The sequence below is a fragment of the Oncorhynchus mykiss genome, chromosome 8, assembly GCF_013265735.2.
Source record: "Oncorhynchus mykiss isolate Arlee chromosome 8, USDA_OmykA_1.1, whole genome shotgun sequence".
Classification (NCBI taxonomy): Eukaryota; Metazoa; Chordata; class Actinopteri; order Salmoniformes; family Salmonidae; genus Oncorhynchus; species Oncorhynchus mykiss.
Window position 1 is genome coordinate 63,222,300 of NC_048572.1, and position 22,208 is coordinate 63,244,507.

General features: G+C 43.7%; 1 protein-coding gene across 1 annotated transcript in view; it reads right to left on the reverse strand.

Moving 5' to 3' along the window:
- Positions 1-17,531, reverse strand: part of LOC110530312 (tenascin-N) — a 30,799-nt gene extending 13,268 nt beyond the window's left edge. Inside the window, exons 1-6 of the mRNA XM_036985951.1 lie at positions 17,350-17,531; positions 11,856-12,281; positions 10,606-10,977; positions 6,369-6,632; positions 5,382-5,564; positions 4,682-4,771 (exon numbers count right to left, since the gene is read on the reverse strand). Of these exons, the coding sequence (XP_036841846.1) occupies positions 4,682-4,771; positions 5,382-5,564; positions 6,369-6,632; positions 10,606-10,977; positions 11,856-12,279 (1,333 nt within the window). The 5' untranslated portion in view covers positions 12,280-12,281; positions 17,350-17,531. The remainder of the gene's footprint in view (positions 1-4,681; positions 4,772-5,381; positions 5,565-6,368; positions 6,633-10,605; positions 10,978-11,855; positions 12,282-17,349) is intronic.
- Between the last annotated feature and the right edge of the window lie 4,677 nt (positions 17,532-22,208).

Consider the following 22,208-nt stretch of genomic DNA (forward strand, 5'->3'; position numbering starts at 1 on the left):
AATTGCAAAAATCGCTGAAGTTGGAGACTTTTATCTCCCTCACCAACTTCAAACATCTGCTATCTGAGCAGCTAACCGATCGCTGCAGCTGTACATAGTCTATTGGTAAATAGCCCACCCATTTTCACCTACCTCATCCCCATACTGTTTTTATTTATTTATTTTTATTTTTCTGCTCTTTTGCACACCAATATCTCTACCTGTACATAACCATCTGATCATTTATCACTCCAGTGTTAATCTGCATAATTGTAATTATTTGCCTACCTTCTCATGCCTTTTGCACACAATGTATATATAGACTCCCCTTTTTTCTACTGTGTTATTGACTTGTTAATTGTTTACTCCATGTGTAACTCTGTGTTGTCTGTTCACACTGCTATGCCTTATCTTGGCCAGGTCGCAGTTGCAAATGAGAACTTGTTCTCAACTAGCCTACCTGGTTAAATAAAGGTGAAATAAAATAAAAAAAATAAAAAAAAATATAGGTTGCCAATGCGCCTTTGCTCATCAGCTTCACATTGGTCCCTAAGGCATTTGTGTGGGCAGTTCATATCTGTTGAAGGCAGTCCTTACTTTGCCTGAAATAAGCCAATCTTTTCCCAGCACAGGTCTTCATTTGGCTCCCTGATTTGCATACTGCTACTACCACAGGAGGTTGGTGGCACCTTAATTGGGGAGGACGGGCTCGTGGTAATGGCTGGAGCAGAATTTATGGAATGGTATCAAATACATCAAACACATGGTTTCCAGGTGTTTTATGCCATTCCATTCGCTCTGTTCCGGACATTATTATGAGCCATCCTCCCTTCAGCTAATTTACAACATAATTCTCTAAAGGTGAATCCTCACTGCAGAACCAATAAACAGCACGTCATGCTGGTCCATGCACATTTTTTCAGTGCATGAAAAAATATTAACAATAATAACTACAGGCCATCTAAGAATTTGGCCAAATAAAAAAATATTTTGAACTTGCATTTCATGATCTGACATAAAGGCAGCCTACGTTTTGGGCATTACATTGGAGATTTGCTATTTTTTAACATCATGAACGAAGAGCCAAATGCGCCAGCTCACCGAAAAGACTCGAAATGCCCATCTCTAATACATAGATTTTTACAAGAGAAACTATTAACTCATACTGTATGTTATTTAAATATTTTTTGAGACTTCATCATTGGCTATAAACAAGATTTTAAAACATGTGGGCATTACACAACAGAACACTTTAACTGGAACCAAATATTTGAATGAGCCCCCGCCTCTAGCTGGGACTGGTTTGGGATAGACTGTGTTGGGCTTGGTGTGGGCTAACCTGTGTCGGCTGGTGTGGGCTTGGTGTGGGCTAGCCCACGCTGGGATAGTCTCTGTTGGGCTGATATGGAATTACTGTGGATTAGCCCGTGTTGGGCTGGTGTGGGCTTGATGTGGGCTAGCCTGTGCCCACCTTGCCAACCAAATACCCAGATGGGGCCCATGCTTGCTGGGGCACGCTCTCTCTATGACGAGGAAGTCAAGGGGCTTAAGGTATCAGGGGACAGAGAAGATATATGGCGGATGTGAGCAGACTGACAGGGAGGATCCAGAGAGGAGCATCCAGCAGAGCAGGGTGAGTGAGGGGAATGGAGCTTGCAGCTCTACGGGGGTTAGGGAAGGCAAGCATCAGTGGCATCAGCAGCCAGACTGAGAGAGGAAGTGAGAAGACATGTAAAAGCAATCATCATTTAGGCTATCCCTTTGCGACTCCTCCAAGGTCAGCTCTATGTCACCACGCTATCCGCATCATGAAAACGGATTATTGATGCGTCCAAAGAGAGAGTGCCGGCATCGGGAGGCACTTATAAGGTTTAGCTGCTGTCTTTTTGCCACTGTATGTGGGTACATTGCTTGACAAGCTGACAGGGGTTAATCACAAGAAAATGAAATGTTACACATAGTATCAGTAGCCTCGGAGAAAGCCCTATGTACCGTGTAGGAGTTAAAAATGCAGACAGCCACACGTGCCACAGCTTTCTGATCCTTTCCCATGTTTGGTTGCTCACGCTTAAACAGATCAGCACGTTGGTAGGTGTTATGTTTCCATGGGAAGAGACCACGTTTGGCGAGGCCATGTCGTGATGTATGACGGCTTTGGATAGCTCAAGGTTCTACTGCCACGGTAGCTGAGTGGGGAGACTACAAAACACTGGTTGCGGTTTACCATGTGGAAAACAGCTTATCCATCAGTAGGCCTCCTCACCATCCTTACAGGCTGGGCAGAAAGCTGCTAGTAGTTTGTTCCCATTCACAAGCTTTATTTAAACGGACAATGACAGCAGAAAGTCGAGTGCTCGAGGAGCCAGAAGGGTGCAATTCGTCCCATGTGGGTCAGTCTGTACGTGAGTCCATCCACACTGCAATTAGGTGGCAGGAGAGATTAGTAACTTCAGTGCCTCAGACTAACTCTGAAAGATGCCAGAGTACTCCTCCGCCCACATCACTGACTGCAGCCCAGCTGTACTGCACAGCTCCACATGGCCTTAGAGTCCAGGGACCATGATGAAGACTAAACACTTTCCCTGACATTCACCTAGCCATGCATCTGCTTCTAGTTATATGGCCGCTCCTGTGTAAACCGTATTGAATCTGATGCGGTAGCACCAGTAGACTACTATGTTGTGTTTATGAGCCTTACAATCCTCTGGCAGGTTACTGTGACAGGTAGCAATTCTGTTGATTTTGGCTTGTCCCGAATGCTTTCAGGTTGCTGCAATTTATCTCTCCTTACTGAGCCCTGGCAACAATACTGACGCAGGAACCGTGCACACGTTACAAGGTCTAACATTCTAGTCCACCGTTTCATTGTCTATGAAATAAGGATTTATGATTTATGACAGGAGAAGAGAGACATTTGTTTCACAAAATACTATAATGCCATTCAATAAAAGAAGACAATGCACTCTAGCTGATTTTCACAGTAAATAAATAGCAGATCTTTCCTGAAAGAGAGAAGAATTGAAAAGCCATTTCCCCCTCTTGTTGTAAGTGGACCGGCCACTTGTGAGAAAATGTTCTGTAATGTATAACTTGCTGAGAGGAAGGAACAAAGCTCCTCTAATTGAGGCTTACATAATGTGAGCTGTCAGGGGTGGCCCCACAGGATACAGTTTCATACTCTGTACGGTTATTAGGAGGCTCATATACTCACAGACAGTCACAATAAACTGCCTCTATGTGATTGCTATTATGTTTGAATTTTCCTATTTTTCTATCGCGTGTGTGACTATATTGCTCTGAGGAGAACAAACTGGGCAGTAGCAATAATAGGTGACCTTTTAAAAGTTCCCGGCCCACACACTCATCTTGAAACAATTCTACGCCTATCTAAGGGAACTCTGGAGTTCCAACTTCCAAAATCACTATAAGCCTTTCGTGCAACTCCTCAAGTGAAGGTTTCCGTGGTGGTTGAGACAGGCCACCTTGTCTTGTGTGAAGATTAGCTCTATGAAGAAGGATGTGTGAGGTAATGGAAAGACACCTGACAACCATCAAACTGGAAACGCTACAATGGTTAACTCCCAAATGAAACCCATTAAATGTCACCTGAGGGTTGAGAAAACTAAAGCACCATCACCGTAATGAGACAGGGACAGCTCTGCTTTTGAACTACTGTAATACATCTCCTGAAATAAACAGCCAACAAAAGGAGCAGGCCAAGCTGTCATTTCAGTCGGTCAAATAAGTGGCAGGTATCGGGTTGGCAGGACCGGCTGTAGAAGTTAACATCCTTTATGAATTCATCCTCACGCAAAATACTCAAGAGAATGCTTGTGAGATCCAAATAAGTGATTCCCATGTTCATATTTTTAAAGGACCAGGTGGCTTATGTAAATCATGAACTACACTGACCTTAGGGCTCGGATCCTGGTCCAGACACTCTTACCACGATCATTAGAATCTGTCCAGATTATTAAACTGTGATTTATGACCCATAATCACTACCCATAATTATTAGTCTTCCTGACCACGTTCATATTCTACTATCATTGGCGGTTATAGTGAGACCTAATACCAGGGTACAGTACTGTACTTTATCAAGCTATGGACTCTAACACATTCTGTGCCTATTTTACTCCGCTGTTCTCACAGTAGAGTTGGGAATGGTTTAGAGCAGAAGTGTCAAACTCATTTTCTCTGCAGGCCACATTCGGTCTTCAACGAGGTCCAGGGGGCCGCACTTAAAATGGATTATATTGCCTTGCCGTCAAAATGTGCAAAAATAGTCCTTTATCTATCGCTTTTGGAATTTTCGATGCTCCCTGACAGTCTAGCTTCCATTGCGATGACTATTAGCAAGCTGGACAGAGTGAAAAGAGACTATAAATTAAGGTCTATTATAATTTCTACATCATTTTGATTTGGTTATAGTCCTTTCAATGTCCATTGAGATCGTCCCCCCCACATGTGGTTTTGAGTTGGACTATGGTCCAGTGGGCCACAGAGGGTGGTTACCGCTCGCTGATGTTGGATACAGTACCCATGTCCCAGGTGGCACCCTATTCCCTATGAACTACTTCTGACCAGGGCTCACTGGTCAAAAGTAGTGCACTATATAGGGAATAGGGGGCCATTTGGGACGAAGACACTGTCTCCTCACTTTCTAAAACCCCCAGAAAGTCTCTGTATCAGCAGCAGTCACCTGTGACCCCGGTGGCGAAGGAGGCTTTCCCTTCGATGGTCCCTTTGATGCCTTGCACTGTGATGAGGTACTCAGTGCCAGGTTGCAGTCCTGTATAACACACACACAAGGCAAGTAAGCATACAGGTTTGCAAAACCTCATAGTAGTTCAAGGTTCTTAATCTACCACAATACATTTGAACACAATTGAATGATTAGCCGTTACGGGTACATAGATCTGTGAATACTCAAAGGGTTATGCGTGTTCTGCTCAAATGGGGAGAGGTGGAGACCATTGGGGAACAGACAGTTACACAGGTAAGAGTTGTAAAACATGAAGTCCTATTCTATTCAAAGGTTGTAAAATATGATGGACTATTTGTCATGCCTGCTCCCGTTCCCCCTCCCTGGCGCTCAAGGGTGCCAGGCTACCCGTCATCATAAGCACCTGTTACCATCATTACGCGCAGCTCTGCTCATTGGGCTCACCTGGACTCCCTCACTGTTTGATTGCCCCTGTGTATATGTCTGCTCCTCTGTGTTGTTCCCTGTAGTAGCATTTTGTTGTGTCGTGTTTATGTCCAGACGCTGTCACTGTTCCTGTTCCGTTACATGTCCGTATGGTTCACTCCCTGTACCCGATTCTCATGTCCTGCATTGGGCCTCACACTATTCTATTCAAATCTATTTCAGACGGTGTTCTCCAATTTAAATGACATACCTACGATGGTGTGGGTGGTCCTGGCCTCTGCACTCATTGGTACGTTCTGCTCCTCCTCCTGCCCGTCAGGGTTAGCATAGGTCAGTCTGAAATGGTCCAGAGGTGCTGCAGGGTTCTGCCAGTCCACCTGGATAGAGTCCTCAGTCTGGCCCAATACCCGGATACCATCAATACCAGACACCTCTGTGTAGGTTCAACATAGTCTCATTAGAATATGCCAGAATAATGACATTTAGCCATTTAAATGTCACCTGCGTTGACATATAAATTGTCACTAATGGTGTTATAGTTAGATACAAGTTATGAGAGACGTCTAATAGGGTACCCAAGAGTGTCATCGCTATCATACAGAACCAAGGACCAGGGCATGTTTCCTACTGGTTTCTATGAGGTTTCCTATATGTGATTTTGCATATAAATCCATTCCAGGCCAGGGAAAATAGTCTGGCTAATGTTCTTTAGCAGTTCTTTCTAATCGGAAAAAAAAAGATTTAAAACCATTTGAAAGGGATAACGTTTGAAGTTAAGCATATTGTGTGACTGAGAACTGTTTGTCTCACGCTAATTCTTCATCATAGCCGGATGATCAGGCCTTTTCTCATACCCAGACAGGAATGTCATGCACTGAGATGTTTTCCATGGCTAACCGCACAGCAGAGCCCAGGGCCCAAGGCTCGGTGCTCTGTGTCTCTCTTTCCATAAAATGTGTCTACAGCTTCATTTCCTTTTAATTAGGCTGACTGGTGTAATTACCTTAAACCTAATGGTAAGCAAACGATCACTAAGTGAATCACTTAGTACAAACAGTATTCAGGATTATTGGGGTGATCTGTACATAGAGAGTTTTATGTGACGACAGGACATTTAAATTGGCATTCAGAACCACTTACCACAAACAAAAGCACCTGGACTTTTGAGTAAAATATGAAAATCAATGTTATGAGAAACATACTGTACTTTCCTCTGTAGTTCACTTCACTCCCTTACCTGTGGTCGCCTCGATCCTGTCCCCCTCGCTCTGGATCTCCTTGATGACAGCGTACACCTGCACTATGTAGGTGACACCTGGGCTGAGTCCTGTGATCAGGTAGGAGGTCTCTGTGTTGGGCACGGTGAACTGCTCCAGCTCTGCCTCATTGCCCTCAGGGTGCCAGGTCAGGATGTAGTACTCTGCTGCTTTCACAGCCTCCCATTCCACCAACAGAGAATTATCAGTCACCCTTACCAGACGCAGGCCGTTAGGGCCCGACACTGAGGGGGACACAGAGGTATGATTAGTTAAGGTTCAAAACTTTATGTTACTCACTATGTTATTGGGATGAATTTGAGGGGTAGCCCCAACCAGGATAAACATTGGGGCCTGTCAGTCCAACACTTCAGTTGTTACGCCAAGAATTCCGGACCTCTTGGCGAAGTCAGTAGGTGTACTAAGTTCACTATGTTATTGCTCTCTCCTTTTTACTCTTTTCACACTTCACTCAATGTAACTCTGACAGAAATAACATATCTGATTTAAGGAAAACACAATTTAGAAAATTGGGGAAAACATATTCATTTTCTGCAGTTACAGCGTGATACTGTATCTAGACACGATCCTTCAATCAAGATGGTAGAAATAGGGTCGGGCGAATCAGACAGTATGGGGGGACTCTTCAATAACATGAATAAGAGCCCAGGAGACGGCCAGTCAGCAGTGTATGAAGCAAACTTTCCAAGCCAAGATATTCCTGCGGATACAGGGAAATACGGACACAGACGACCGAGCGTATGTGCTGAATTCGAGGAATTAAAGTGCAGAAAAAGCGTGTGTACATTGGGGGAAATATGAAATAGGTGCTAAGGAGACCACATTTACCAGGAAAGAATTCACCGCAGGCTTGGACCTTGTTCCATATGTTAAAGGCAGGAAGCTCAATGTTTTCTGTCTCTTCAGCAGGAGCATTTCCATCCAGTGGCAGTTAATAGAACTTTTGCTGCCGTTTTCTACAGCCACTGCCAGTAACAATTATGCCCTTAAATAATATTTCAGAACAGCCAAAAGTACAAATAAATGAACATCTAATGATTCGGAAAAAGCAAAAGGAACTGACATATTTTGAAGAAGAAAATTATGAAATTATGTTTGGACTTCATAAAGAAGAGAATCATACATCTACAAATCAAATCACCAAATCAAATAATATTTTATTGGTCACATACACATGGTTAGCAGATGTTAATGCGAGTGTAGCGAAATGCTTATGCTTCTAGTTCTGACCATGCAGTAAAATCTAACAAGTAATCTAACAATTTCACAACAACAAAGGAATGAATAAGAATATGTACATATAAATATAAGGATGAGCAATGGCTGAACGGCATAGGCAAGATGCAGTAGATGGTACAGAGTACAGTATATACTTATGAGATGAGTAATGTAGGGTGTGTAAACATTATATAAAGTGGCATTGTTTAAAGTGACTTGTGAAACATTTATTACATCCAATTTTTAATTATTAAAGTGGCTAGAGATTTGAGTCAGTATGTTGGCAGCAGCCACTCAATGTTAGTGATGGCCTTTTAACAGTCTGATGGCCTTGAGATAGAAGCTGTTTTTCAGTCTCTCGGTCCCAGCTGTTGCGCCTTCTTCACCATGCTGCCTGTGTGGGTGGACCATTTCAGTTTGTCTGTGATATGTACGCAGAGGAACTTAAAACTTTCCACCTTCTCCACTAGTGTCCTGTCGATGTGGATAGGGGGGTGCCCTCTGCTGTTTCCTGAAGTCCACGATCATCTCCTTTGTTTTATTGACGTTGAGTGTGAGGTTATTTTCCTGACACCACACTCCAAGGGCCCTCACCTCCTCCCTGTAGGCCGCCTCGTCGTTGTTGGTAATCAAGCCTACCACTGTAGTGTCGTCTGCAAACTCGATGATTGAGTTGGAGGTACGCATGGCCACGCAGTCATGGGTGAACAGGGAGTACAGGAGAGGGCTGAGAACTCACCCTTGTGGGACCCCAGTGTTGAGGATCAGTGTGGTGGAGATGTTTTTGTTTCCTACCACCTGGGGGCGTCTCGTCAGAAAGTCCAGGACCCAGTTGCACAGGGCGGGGTCGAGATGACGAGTCTGGAGGGTACTATGGTGTTAAATGCTGAGCTGTAGTCGATGAACAGCATTCTTACATAGGTATTCCTCTTGTCCAGATGGGTTAGGGGAGTGTGCAGTGTGATTGCCATTGCGTCGTCTGTGGACCTATTGGGGCCGTAAGCAAATTTGAGGGGGTCTAGGATGTCAGGTAGGGTGGAGGTGATATGATCCTTGACTAGCCTCTCAAAGCACTTCATGATGACGGAAGTGAGTGCTACAATAGTCGTTTAGCTCAGTTACCTTAGCTTTCTTGGGAACAGGAACATGGTGGCCCTCTTGAAGCATGTGGGAACAGCAGACTGGGATAGGGATTGATTGAATATGTCCGTAAACACACCAGCCAGCTGGTCTGTGCATGCTCTGAGGACACGGCTAGGGATGCCGTCTGGGCCGGCAGCCTTGCGAGGGTTAACACGTTTAAATGTTTTACTCACGTCGGCTGCGGTGAAGGAGAGCCCGCAGGTTTTGGTAGTGGGCTGTGTCGGTGGCACTGTATTGTCCTCAAAGCGAGCAAAGAAGTTGTTTAGTTTGTCTGGGAGCAAGACATCGGGGTCCGCAACGGGGCTGGTTTTCTTTTTGTAGTCAGTGATTGACTGTAGACCCTGCCACATACCTCTCGTGTCTGAGCCGTTGAATTGCGACTACTTTGTCTCTATACTGACGCTTGTTTGATTGCCTTGCGGAGGGAATAGCTACACTGTTTGTATTCGGTCATGTTTCTGGTCGGCTTGCCCTGATTAAAAGCAGTGGTTCGCGCTTTCAGTGTTGCGCGAATGCTGCCATACAGTGGCAGGTTCTCAGCCAAAGACACATCATTATGGTGTTAAACATTTTTTGAGACAACTGTAAGTAGGACTTCCATCAACTGGGCCAAACGTGTGCTGCTCAGTGTTCTCTGTCGTGATTAATATGAAAAACAAGTGGGGAAGCACATGTACTGTTTCCATGTAGTTAAAAGTGACCATACATAATGTCAATGCATTTGGGCATTGCTAAAGGGTACAGTATGTTATTCAAATAATAGTCAAGACCACCAATTTGAAAATGGACGTGATTCTCAAATGTGAAGCAGAAATGTGAATGTACATTTCTGCATGGAACTGTCATTTGTCGGTGTGAGACATCCCACTTTTCAGTGACTCACATAAGGTCCTGTTTTTACTGAGTCTACTGTACCATGGTGAAAAGAGTGTTAAGGGACAACTCAGGAGACGTACATGGAAAGCAGACCAAATCCAGATGCAGCATCTGTAGGACATTGATCTGGCTTTTAAAAATCCACAGAAATTCACCAAGGCCTTTTGTGGGCAGAATAAAACAATTTAGGTTTTCTCTAGATGGTTTATTTGAAATGTGTGTCTGAGTTCTTTATCAATGTACAAATCTATAAAGGCATTAGCATTGCTTTTGATGGTCACTAAAAAGAAAACAGCATTGGTGATGATGATGCACCTCAAGGTCTGATCACACAAAACAGAAAATGTCTCAGTATACTGTAACTTTTGTCCTATACTCATAATATTTATCCTCCAAATCTAACTCATAAACTCACATAGCCTCCCTCTTCCCCCTTGACACGTCCCTGTTGTTGTTGTAAGCAGTTCCTACATGCACATTACTTTAAATCTCTCCAAATTTCTCTTGCAGCACAGATTGAAAATCTTACTATCGCTGAGTGCAATAGCTGACCAGCTACCATGGGTCTGTGCACAAACTTGGTTTTAACAAAGTTAAATCTTTAGACAGTTTGAGGCTGCAGCAATTGCTGTCACTTTCACAAGTGTGGATGCAGTGAATTTATCTGACAGAATGTTTTGACTGCAAATGTTCTGCTTAACTGCTATTTAACTAATAATCAAATAACCAGTACCTAATGGCAAGTTTAAAGTGTTTATGAAACCTTAGAACCCTAAGGATCCTACAGCTGTAGATTTTCTGCATTTTAGTTCTGCGAATCAACAAAAGGTAGAGTTTGCTATTTAGATCTAGGCCATATCAAACTAGGAGTGCTGATCTTGGATCAGTTTTCCCTTTTATATAATAATGAATAAGATATTATGACCTGATTATAACCTCAGCCTATATCAGAACTTCTACCTGTAGAGCAGTCTTCCCCAAAGAAGCCTTCGTCACAGATACACATTCCGTTCACGCAGGTGCCGTGGATGCAGTCAGGATCGCATTTCTGTTCGCTGCAGTCCTCGCCAGTGAAGTGGCTGAAGCAAACACACTTGCCGTCCACGCAGTGTCCCTTATCGTTGCAGTCGCCTGGGCACATCAGCTGGCTGCAGTCACTCCCCGTATAGCCAGCGTGGCAGACACACTTGCCATCCACACAGCGGCCGTTGTCGTTGCACTCATCAGGACAGGTGGAAATGGAGCAGTCAGGACCCTCCCAGCTAGGGTTGCATTGACAACTGCAGGTGTTGTGCTGGTAGGTCCCGTGGCCACTACAGCTAGTGTCCACACCTGTGGAAGTTTAGGAAATCACGTTATGTGACATCTGAAGTGTCTGTACTGTAAGTATAATGTAAGTGACCGTGCATCAATCATTATTTCAAACAGTGCCACAGTTATATATATTATTTTGTACTTATTACCCCTTTTTCTACCCAATTTTGTGATATACAATTGGTAATTACAGTCCTGTTCCATCGCTGTAACTCCCTTACAGACTTGGGAGAGGCGAAGGTCGAGAGCGATGTGTCCTCCCGAAACACAACCCTGCCTAGCCAAACTGCTTCTTGACACACTACTTGCATACCCCAGAAGCCAGCCACACCAATGTGTCGGAGAAAATACCTTCCAACTAGCGGCCGGCTGCAACACAGCCCGGGATCGAAGCCGGATCTGTAGTGATGCCTCTAGCACTGCGATGCAGTGCCTTAGACTGCTGCACCACATGGGAGACCAGTTTCACAGTTTTAAATAACATCTGGGATTAAATTCCACTTTTTTTTTCAGATATACACTGAGTGTACTAAACATTAGGAACTCCTGCTCTTTCCATGACATAGACTGACCAGGGGAATCCAGCTGAAAGCTATGATCCCTTATTGATGTCACCTGTTAAATCCACTTCAATCAGTGTAGCTGAAGGGGAGGAGACAGGTTAAAGAAGGATGTTTAAGCCTTGAGACAATTGAGACATGGATTTTGTATGTTTGCCATTCAAAGGGTGAATGGTAAAGACAAAATATTGAAGTGCCTTTGAACAGGGTATGGTAGGTATAGGTATCCGCTGCACCCGTTTGAGTGTGTCAAAAACTGTACACTCAATATATTTTAGCTATTGAATATAGATGTTCTGTCAGATCTCATGGTGATGGACTGCACTGTAGGCTTACCTCCTGCTCCACCACCTTTTCCACCACAGCAGCCCTGGGAGCACTGACTCTTCAGATGTTCCACCTCCTCCTCCAGCCCGTTGACTCTGTACAGCAGAGACGTAAAGCTCTCCGACTCATCACAGTCACACTTTGGGGTCTTGAGGTTGATTTGGTGCCTGAAAACGATGTTGTTTTCCCCCTCCAGAGTAGCGCCCCCTTCCAGCTCTTGCAGGCCTGAAAACTGGTCCTGTTGGGAAGGGAGGGTCTGCAAGGCGAGTTTACACTCAGGGCTCTTGGCCAGGTCAATCTTATAGACGTGGCTGAAGGTGACTTCTTTCTCAGCAGGGGATGAATAATCTTCTGTCACATACTTGGAAGTGACAGTGCACAGTATGCTTATCAGGCATAGGGCTCTTGTGAGCCAGTGAAGTCTAGTGGTCATGGCTAGAGGGGAAAATAAGTAGAATAATTGGTGAAATTGATATGCAACTTTTGACATGCACAAAGAGCACTGGTCTTGACACCTTTTTGGTCTATTATGGGGGATTTTCCAGAGAGAACATGGCTTTTTTTACAAGATTGTTAAAGAAGTCACATTCGTTCTAGTTAAGGCAGACTATGTTTTACAAATGGGACATGAAGCAATCTCGTAACCTCCAGCAGAAAGCCAGCAGTCATCACTCGAAACTAAACACTTTTATCCCAAGTTCCTAACTATTAATAGTGCTCAGCCAACCATAAGGGCTTCAAGGAGCAATTGAACACTGTCTTCCAAAAGATGTCATGTCTAATGACAGTGATGTCATCCAGCTTTTGACATCCCCAGAAAGAGAAATTATATGCTATCAAAATAATAGGCCAAATATGTATCTGAAAAGACTTCTTCAGAAATAATTTGGTTCAAACCTCTATGGTGAATAAGAGGTTACCTGTTTCTCAAGCATGTTCGATTGAACCGCTGCGTCCTTGGCACGCAGCCATTAGAAATTTGGTAGTGGAGCAACTTATAGTCGATGTCTGAACTTGTGTGGTCTGTGGAAACTGAAAACCAAACTTAAGTGACTGTCTGCTCCGCTCTCCTCCAAAAGAGAGGCCATGGTGCTTGACAACTGGAAACTCCACAGTAATAGCATACATGCTTTCATAAATTGCGCAGGGTACTTTTAAAAGAATGTTGATTGGTCAATGAAATATGCATGTAGCGCAAAAACACTAACGGGATAGATAATTGGGAGCACACAATGTGGAACTATCAAAGAAGTGAAATGACTCAACCATGCACAAATACTAGGCTTTTTACCTTAACTCACATATGGTATATTGCAACAATGGGAACGATAAATGTTGTACAGTAGATCAATAGTGCAAAGCGATTGTTACTGTAACATTGCAAACCAGTATAAAGAAATCTTCATCAATGATTATATCAATCATACAACACTAGCAACCTCATCTACAGGCTGAATTCATTGCATTGGTGTCAGCTGTGACACAAGTGGTGCTACAGTATCTGAGGCTTGTCCATGTAGTCACCTGAAGGATTGTGAAAGTAACCTATAAGTAATAAGCACAATGGTATAGGTGTTATGGCATCATAAGCAGCCTACAACATTAGTGTAGATGTTCATAGTTTGACATAATGGCTTAGATGCTCCTGGAGAGTTTACAGTATGTTTGTGATACTGCAGTGTGCAACGGAACAGTGTTTGTACCCATGTTGGTTATTTCTTTATGTCGTTGGTCTTGAAATTAAACTGCTCCGGCTTTTACCTAGTTCTGCTCTCCTGCGTCTGACTTCCCTGCCACCAGTTACGCACCCCTTACACTAACATTAGCCTAAATATTATGATAACTAACCCAAGATAGGACAGAGGCATCATTTACAATAGGAGCCAATAAAGCACAGTAGTCAGAACAGGCAATGAGGTGGGCAGAGCCAAGCAAGAGCTAGCATGATCCTATTAACGTGCTTTAGCATGTATTTGCATATTTACGTTAGGGAATGCCTAATCTCTGAAGTGTGCATGTGCAAGAACTTGAATTCACCCTACATTCCTAAGCCATGCCATTTTTAAAAACTTTGGCAAGGAGTCAAATCTACAAAACGTGCACTCTGTTTGTAACAGATTCTAGTTTTGGAACAGAAAACTGCATTCAGATCGTTATGAGAAAATGATGAGCTCTTGCTCCTCCTTGACCCTCTGCCTGCCAATAGACTTCATTATTACCATTTAAGGTGGTGAATAGAAGCCCTCACTGGATGCTTCAAGTTTATACCCCATGTGACACATCTGGGTTTTCTCTTTCTTCTGTGATTAGCATAAATGAAAATGGCTAACATGAAATTGGCGAACATTAGCCTAAATAAGAAAATGGCTAGGATTTACCTGAATGAAAGTGGTTAGCATTAGTCTAATAATGACCTCTTAGTCAAATAACCCTTGGCATTAAGCTTCCATCCAACAGTAGACTTCACAGAGGGAAAATGGCTCAACACTTGTGAAAATGTAGTATCAGTAAGCGACGTGTTGGGAGAAATTATGTTGGCTATGTTGTTAATGACTGTTAATGACAGTAACTGTATTCGTGCCACACAAAATTTCCACCATGTTTGCTACGAGTCCTGTGTCTGTTATCCAACTCAGTGGGTGAAAACCTTGAGGTTAGAGTAGCCAGACCGTAGAGACTATGACATCACAGCTATGGCCATTCATCCCCATTGACTCTCTGGCAATAATTACAGTAGATGGCACTTTATCAGCAACCAGGACATAGATCAGACCAAGGGGAAAGACCAGCAAGTCAATGACAGCCTTACAATAACCCACATCACAGGAACATTATACAGCCCTGTGGAATGGCACCAGGCGCTGGCGCACACAGATCCTTAACAAGCTCATTTATAGTTTACTGTCAAGGTTTTATTTGATGTTTGCCATTTTAAGGCTTTTATTTGTCTTAGAGAAGATTCCAATGTGACCTTCTTCCAGCTACCATGAACTCCTAAATCTCTGCAGGGAAGGAACATCAGGAATGATACAGCAGTAAGACCAAAGATTCTCCTTAGTCAGTGAATCCATGGTTGTGTCCCAACTGACAACCTATTCCAGCGTTTCCCAAACTCGGTCCTCGGAACCCCAAGGTGTGCACATTTATTTTTTTGCTCTAACACTACATAGCTGATTCAAATGATCAAAGCTTGATGATTAGTTTATTATTTGAATCCACAGTGTAGTGCTAGGGCAACAACAACACAAATGTGCACCCTTTGCGGTCCCAAGGACTGAGTTTGGGAAACCTTGCTCTATTCCACCTTATTGGGCCCTCAAACTCAACTCTGGACATCAAAGCCAGTTCCACTGTTTTTTTAATTGTTCCCCTATAATCAGGAACAGATTAGACCTGGGACACCAGGTGTGTGCAATGAATTATCAGGTAGAACAGAAAACCAGTAGGCTAGGGACCTTGTAGGGTAAGAGTTGAATACCACTGATATAGGGAATAGGGTGCCATTTGGGACGCATTCTATGTGAAGCATGTCAGATGTGCAGTCATGGAAGAGCCGAAGCAGTCTCAAAGGCTTCGAGAAAACAGTATCCGCAGTTCCGCACTCAAAGTTGGCATGGACACACAGGGGAATTACCTTCACATAACAAGGAATTCAAATAGTCAGACACAAGGATGTCTGTCTCATCTTTTCAGCCTCCATTCTTTGTAGGCTTGTCGACTAGCTGTGAAGTTTGACAGACTTCCAACCGGGATTGGCAGGAAAGTACCTAAGCAATTCCAGCATGCATTGCTGACTGGCAAGTTTTGCTGGTAGTAAACTTCAAACAGCTACTGAAAATGTTAGAATCACTCCTCTAATTGTTAAGGTTGAACAAAGGGTAGAGGAAGCTGCATTTTACCAAAAAGTGGAACACTGTTGTGCATCATCTACTTACGGAATAAGAGGAGGTAGAATGTTTCCCCTCACTCACTAACAAGAAACGCTTCAGACTCAGACTGTGAATGCAATCAATATCAGATCCTCACAGGGACCCAATTTTCCCTCCAAAATCATTGCATGGGGAGGAGAGAAAGGAAGGGAAGCAAGTAAGGACAGACTGTGTGCAATGCCCCATCCTCTCATGAGACACATTAACCAACAGACAGATAAAAGGCAGTCTGTTCTTTTCCGTTTCAAGGGGAATTGCACTGGACCAACAAGCCTGGGATGAAAAGTTTAGCGCTCTGTAGTCTGCACACAGGGGGAAGAGCTCAGAGCTCATGGTCTTTATGTGGTTGCAACATTTGTCGAATTTTCCTTTACTAGCAGGCAGAAAAAGCTGAAAGCAATTAGAGTAAGTCTGAGCTCAAACTCATATCCCCCTGCTCTGTCTGCTGATCCTGCCATCCAAACCACAAAAAAACCTTGATAAGGTTACAAAAGCCCAATAGTCACCCCATTGGGTTTATGTAGGCCTTATGATCACATATTAGAAACCACCCCATTCATGGCTAGCTGCAGGCAACGCTCTACATCTGTTGTTCGTTTTATCACTGCTTCCAAGATAACTTTGAGCCAGTACAGTAGCATTTCATCAAGTTGAGCCACAGGCAAGCACCGTTCACGTCTATGAAGCTTGTTGAAACTATTTATTTTCAGAAGAAAAAAATCCACCTTCAATAAAATGGTTTACAAGAAAAGAAAAAGAAATATAATTATTATACTGAAGCTGTATATTGTATTAACAACATATTCACTCCATGGTAAGGACATGGCTGACACTTCAGCTATTTCCCCACTGGCTCTATGTCTGACTGACTGAAGTATAATTTGTTAATGCTTAGTCTGATGCTTGACTGCCCAGCATTTCCGTCTGGTACCAGAGAGGCTGGAGTTTAGTCTGTGATGAAAATGTGAGGAGTGAGAGAAGGCAAGTTTATTAACAAGGAAATGGACCTCTAAACGTATTGGGTTTGATGCCTAAGTCACAACTTGTGCAGTTTTTTTGGTGTTGATGCAAAATATCAAAAGAAATCGAACCCATATAGTTTTGTTTCTTTCTATTTTACTGTATAACTTGTGCTGAAAGAGCTTAGCTTTGTAATGAAGTTGTTATAATAAGTTTGAAACTTTGTTTAAAAGACTACTACTATATGTTAACATCTCATTTGCTCTGATGAAAACTATATGCTTCCTGATCATATATCATATAATGACTCAAACAGGAATAATGTTGCAAATTACTTATTTCGTAGTAAGTATAACTTTTTCAAGGTAATTACTCATTTCAATAGTAAGTATGAATCTTGTCTGTAATTGCATTTGTTAAAAGAAAATGAAAAGGTATGTCAAATATTAAACAGGTCACGATATGAATGACAATGTATCAAATCAGATGCAACCTCTAATTTAAAAAAAACTTGCAGTCATATAAAATGTTTATGCACATATTACAAAGCCTCTCAAATTGAACATTCAAGAATAAAACAATAAAACAATAACATACAGCAGTGTTTCACTCACCGTTGCAGTTCCCTGTGACTCCCTCTTCTGAAAGCCTGAGAATCTGTCACTCTATTTCTTCTCTCTCTGACACCTGTTGACAAGCTCAGGGCATGAGTTTGAAGGGGCCCTTATAACCAATGCCTCTGTGGCTCCTGCAGCAACAGCCTTTCCCTCAAGTAGTTAAATCCCCTTCCGAAATGCCTTTGGCCAATGGGCAGTAGTTTGGGAGTGTCTCTTCTCTTGCTCCTCAATAACGGAATGAGAATAGAGACAGATAATGAGAGACATTCCTCCTTAAAAAAAAAAGAAATTAGGCTGGAACTAATCATAATACTTCAACATGACCCCCACACATGTTGCCCCCACCCCGTCACTACCAACTTTTGAGTTTGAGTTTTATAAACTTTTTTTATATCACAGTTTCCTGTCACAGTAGCAGCGATGGATGCAATGAATCATTTTACCAGTCCAGGAGAGTAGTAATACAGTAATAAGGCAATCAGAGAAAGCTTGGATTTAATGGTGAGCTCAAGCCAAGAAAAATACGGACATCATGAAGAAAACACAGGTCTAGTCATATCAGGGAATTAAGTTTCCAATCACATTAGCCAACATGTATCAGTCTATCTGAAGTGTGAATTTAGTTCTAGATTACAGACGTTAGTTACAGTAGGATTTGTACTGTAGGATTTTTTTCATTACATAAACTACTACAACACAACACAACACATGGACATCCTTATGTGGTCTGAAATCAAATAAACACAGATTTTATAAACCACTTCAATTTGGCACAAACACTGTGCTTACCATTGAGAAATGTCCACATTAACTGCTCGAAAAAAGAAGCAAACACGGATATTTTGTTTCTAGAAAACAATTGGCAACTCTTCAACTAAGCCAGCATGAAAGCATAAATCACACCATCATTGTGCAACACATGTACAATGTTAAGGTAGGGATAGAGCAAAATCATCAAACAGTACCAAAGTGTTGTGTTTATTATGAATTGAATCGCTAAACATTTTGGTTTGTTAAATAACAACAATGACGCAAATACAATAGAAACCCATGCAACAGCATGAATTCACACCAACACCACAGCCACCCCACACTTGCCTAATGGACAGGCAGCATCACCAAAGACTAGGTGTCGAGGTTGGTCATATTTTTCACCGGCATCTGTTTGTCTCTAAATATATAGTTGAAGTTGGAAGTTTACATACACTTAGGTTGGAGTCATTAAAACTCATTTTTCAACCTCTCCACAAATTTCTTGTTAACAAACTATAGTTTTGGCAAGTCAGTTAGGACATCTACTTTGTCCATGACAGAAGTCATTTTTCCAACAATTGTTTACAGACAGATTATTTCACTTAGCACTCCCTGTATCACAATTCCAGTGGGTCAGAAGTTTACACACACTAAGTTGACTGTGCCGTTATACAGCTTGGAAAATTTCAGAAAATTATGTCATGGCTTTAGAAGCTTCTGATAGGCTAATTGACATAATTTGAGTCAATTGGTGCTGTACCGTGGATGTATTCCAAGGCCTACCTTCAAACTCGGTGCCTATTTGCTTGACATCATGGGAAAATCAAAATAAATCAGTCAAGACCTCAGAAAAAAAATTGTAGACCTCCACAAGTCTGGTTTATCCTTGGGAGCAATTTACAAATGCCTGAAGGTACCACGTTCATCTGTAAAAACAATAGCACGCAAGTATAAACACCATAGATGTCACGCCCTGACCATAGAGATCCTTTTTATGTCTCTATTTGGTTTGGTCAGGGTGTGATTTGGGGTGGGTATTCTATGTTCTATTATTTGTATTGCTATGTTTTGGCCGGGTAGGGTTCTCAATCAGAGACAGCTGTCTATCGTTATCTCTGATTGAGAACCATACTTCGGTAGCCCTTTCCCACCTGTCTTTGTGGGAAGCTGACTTTGTTGATGGCACATAGCCTTTAGCTTCACAGTTTGTTTTGTCGTGTTTATTGCTTTGTTCCGCGTCTTCTCTAAATAAAATAATATGTACGCTCACCACACTGCACCTTGGTCCAGTTCTTTCAACGGCCGTGACAGAACTTCCCACCACCAACAACGGAGCAAGCAGCGTGGTAAGTAGGACTGGACATGGGAGGACATCCTAAATGGCAAAGGATCCTGGACATGGGAGGAGATCCTGGTGGGAAAGGATTGCCTGCCGTGGGAGCAGCTGGAAGCAGAGAGCAAGGTGGAGGCAGCTTGAAAGAGGGCCCAGGTTTCACAGGGTCACGGCTGGGGGGGGGGGGTGCTTACCGTGGCGAGCATGTGACTGGTCAGGCACCGTGCTGTGGGGTGATGGGCACGGTGTCTCGAGTGAGCATTCACAGGCTGGTGTGCTCTGTGCCAGCGTCCCGCATTTGCCGGGTAGATGTGGGCATCCAGCCAGAACGGGTTGTGCCAGCTCTGCGCTCGAGACCGCCAGTGCGCCTCCACGGCCCAGTGTATCCGGTGCCTCTGCCAAGAACTAAGCCTCCTGTATGTCTCCCCAGCCTGGTGAGTCCTGTGCCTGCTCCCATATCCAGGCCTCCTGTGTGTCTCTCCACTCCAGTGATGATCCATGGCAAGAAGCCTCCAGTGATGATCCATGACCCGAAGCCTCCAGTGATGATCCATGGCACGAAGCCTCCAGTGATGATCCATGGCAAGAAGCCTTCAGTGATGATCCATGGCACGAAGCCTCCAGTGATGATCCATGGCAAGAAGCCTCCAGTGATGATCCATGGCACGAAGCCTCCAGTGATGTTCCATGGCAAGAAGCCTCCAGTGATGATCCATTGCACGAAGCCTCCAGTGATGATCCATGGCACGAAGCCTCCAGTGATGATCCATGGCACGAAGCCTCCAGTGATGTTCCATGGCAAGAAGCCTCCAGTGATGATCCATTGCACGAAGCCTCCAGTGATGATCCATGGCAAGAAGCCTCCAGTGATGATCCATGGCACGAAGCCTCCAGTGATGATCCATGGCAAGAAGCCTCCGGTGATGATCCATGGCATGAAGCCTCCAGTGAGTAGTAATGGCACGAAGCCTCCAACGATAGCCTCCAGTGACGTCCTTCAGTCCGGAGCCTCCAGAGACGGTCTCCAGTCCGGGGCCCGCAGCGCGGGTGCCCAGTCCGGGGCCCGCGACGAGGGTGCCCTGACAGGGGCCCACGACGAGGGTCCCCAGTCCGGGGCCCGCGACAAGGGTCCCCAGTCCGGGCCCGCACCAGAGGTGCCACCAAAGTGGGGTGAGCCAGTGGTGGAGCGGGGCCTGCGTCCCGCACCTGAGCCGCCACCGCGGATAGATGCCCACCCAGACCCTCCCCTATAGGTTCAGGTTTTGCGGCCAGAGTCCGCACCTTTGGGGGGGGGGGGGGGACTGTCACGCTCTAGCCTTTAGCTTCACTGTTTGTTTTGTAGTGTTTATTGTTTTGTACGTCGTCTTTTCTAAATAAAATAATATGTACGCTCACCACGCTCCAGTTCTTTCAATGGACGTGAAAAAAGGACCACACAGCCATCATACCGCTCAGGAAGGAGATGCGCTCAGTCTCCTAGAGATGAACCTACTTTGATGCAAAAAGAGAAAATTAATCCCAGAACAACAGCAAAGGACCTTGTGAAGATGCTGGAGGAAACAGGTACAAAAGTATCTATAGCCACAGTAAAACGAGTCCTATATCAACATAACCTGAAATTCCGCTAAGCAAAGAAGAGGCCACTGCTCCAAAACGGCCATAAAAAGCTAGACTACAGTTTGAAACTGCACATGGGGACAAATATCGTACCTTTTGGAGAAATGTCCTCTGGTCTGATGAAACAAAAATAGAACTGTTTGGCCATAATGACCATCTTTATGTTTGGAGGGAAAAGGGGGAGGCTTGCAAGCCGTAGACACCATCCCAACTGTGAAGCGCGGGGTTGGCAACATCATGTTGTGGGGGTTCATTGCTGCAGGAGGGACTGGTGCACTTCACAAAATACGTGGCATCATGAGGAGGAAAATTATGTGGATATATTGAAGCAACATCTCAAGACAGCAGTCAGGAAGTTAAAGCTTGGTCGCAAATGGGTCTTCCAAATGGACAATGACCCTAAGCATACTTCCAAAGTTGTGGCAAAATGACTTAGGGACAACAAAGTCAAGGTATTGGAGTGGCCATCACAAAGCCCAGACCTCAATCCTATAGAAAATGTGTGGGCAGAACTGAAAAAGAGTGTGCGAGCAAGGAGGCCTACAAACCTGACTCAATTACACCAGCTCTGTCAGGGGGAATGAAGCTTCCAACTTATTATGGGAAGCTTGTGGAAGGCTACCCGTAATGTTTGACCCATGTTAAACAATTTAAAGGCAATGCTGCCAAATACTAATTGAGTGTATGTAAACTTCTGACCCACTAGGAATGTGATGAAATTAAGTGGGGATCCCAACTGACCTACTTGGATTTGAAAAACTGAGTTTAAATGTATTTGGATAAGGTGTATGTAAACTTCCAACTTCAACTGTATATGGTATCACATTGCTATGACAGAGGCCGGGCTGTGCACAGACCTTTTGGCGGGCATGTGCTCAAAAAAAAAAGGGCACCTCCACAAAAATATCCTGCAGACCCAGTCACGGACTAGTTGAACGGTTAATACAAGAAGAGGGGAAAGCAGCACAAGCTAATGTGTAAAGTATTTTGCAAAACTATTTTGAACTGGAATAAATGCTGTACGGTCACCAAAACAATAACAGTAAAAATAGAAGATTGAACGAAATACTACAGTATATCCTACCATTACTATATCCAACCCCCCAAAAATGGTATTTTATGTTAGCAGCTAATATCAACTCGGTATATGTCA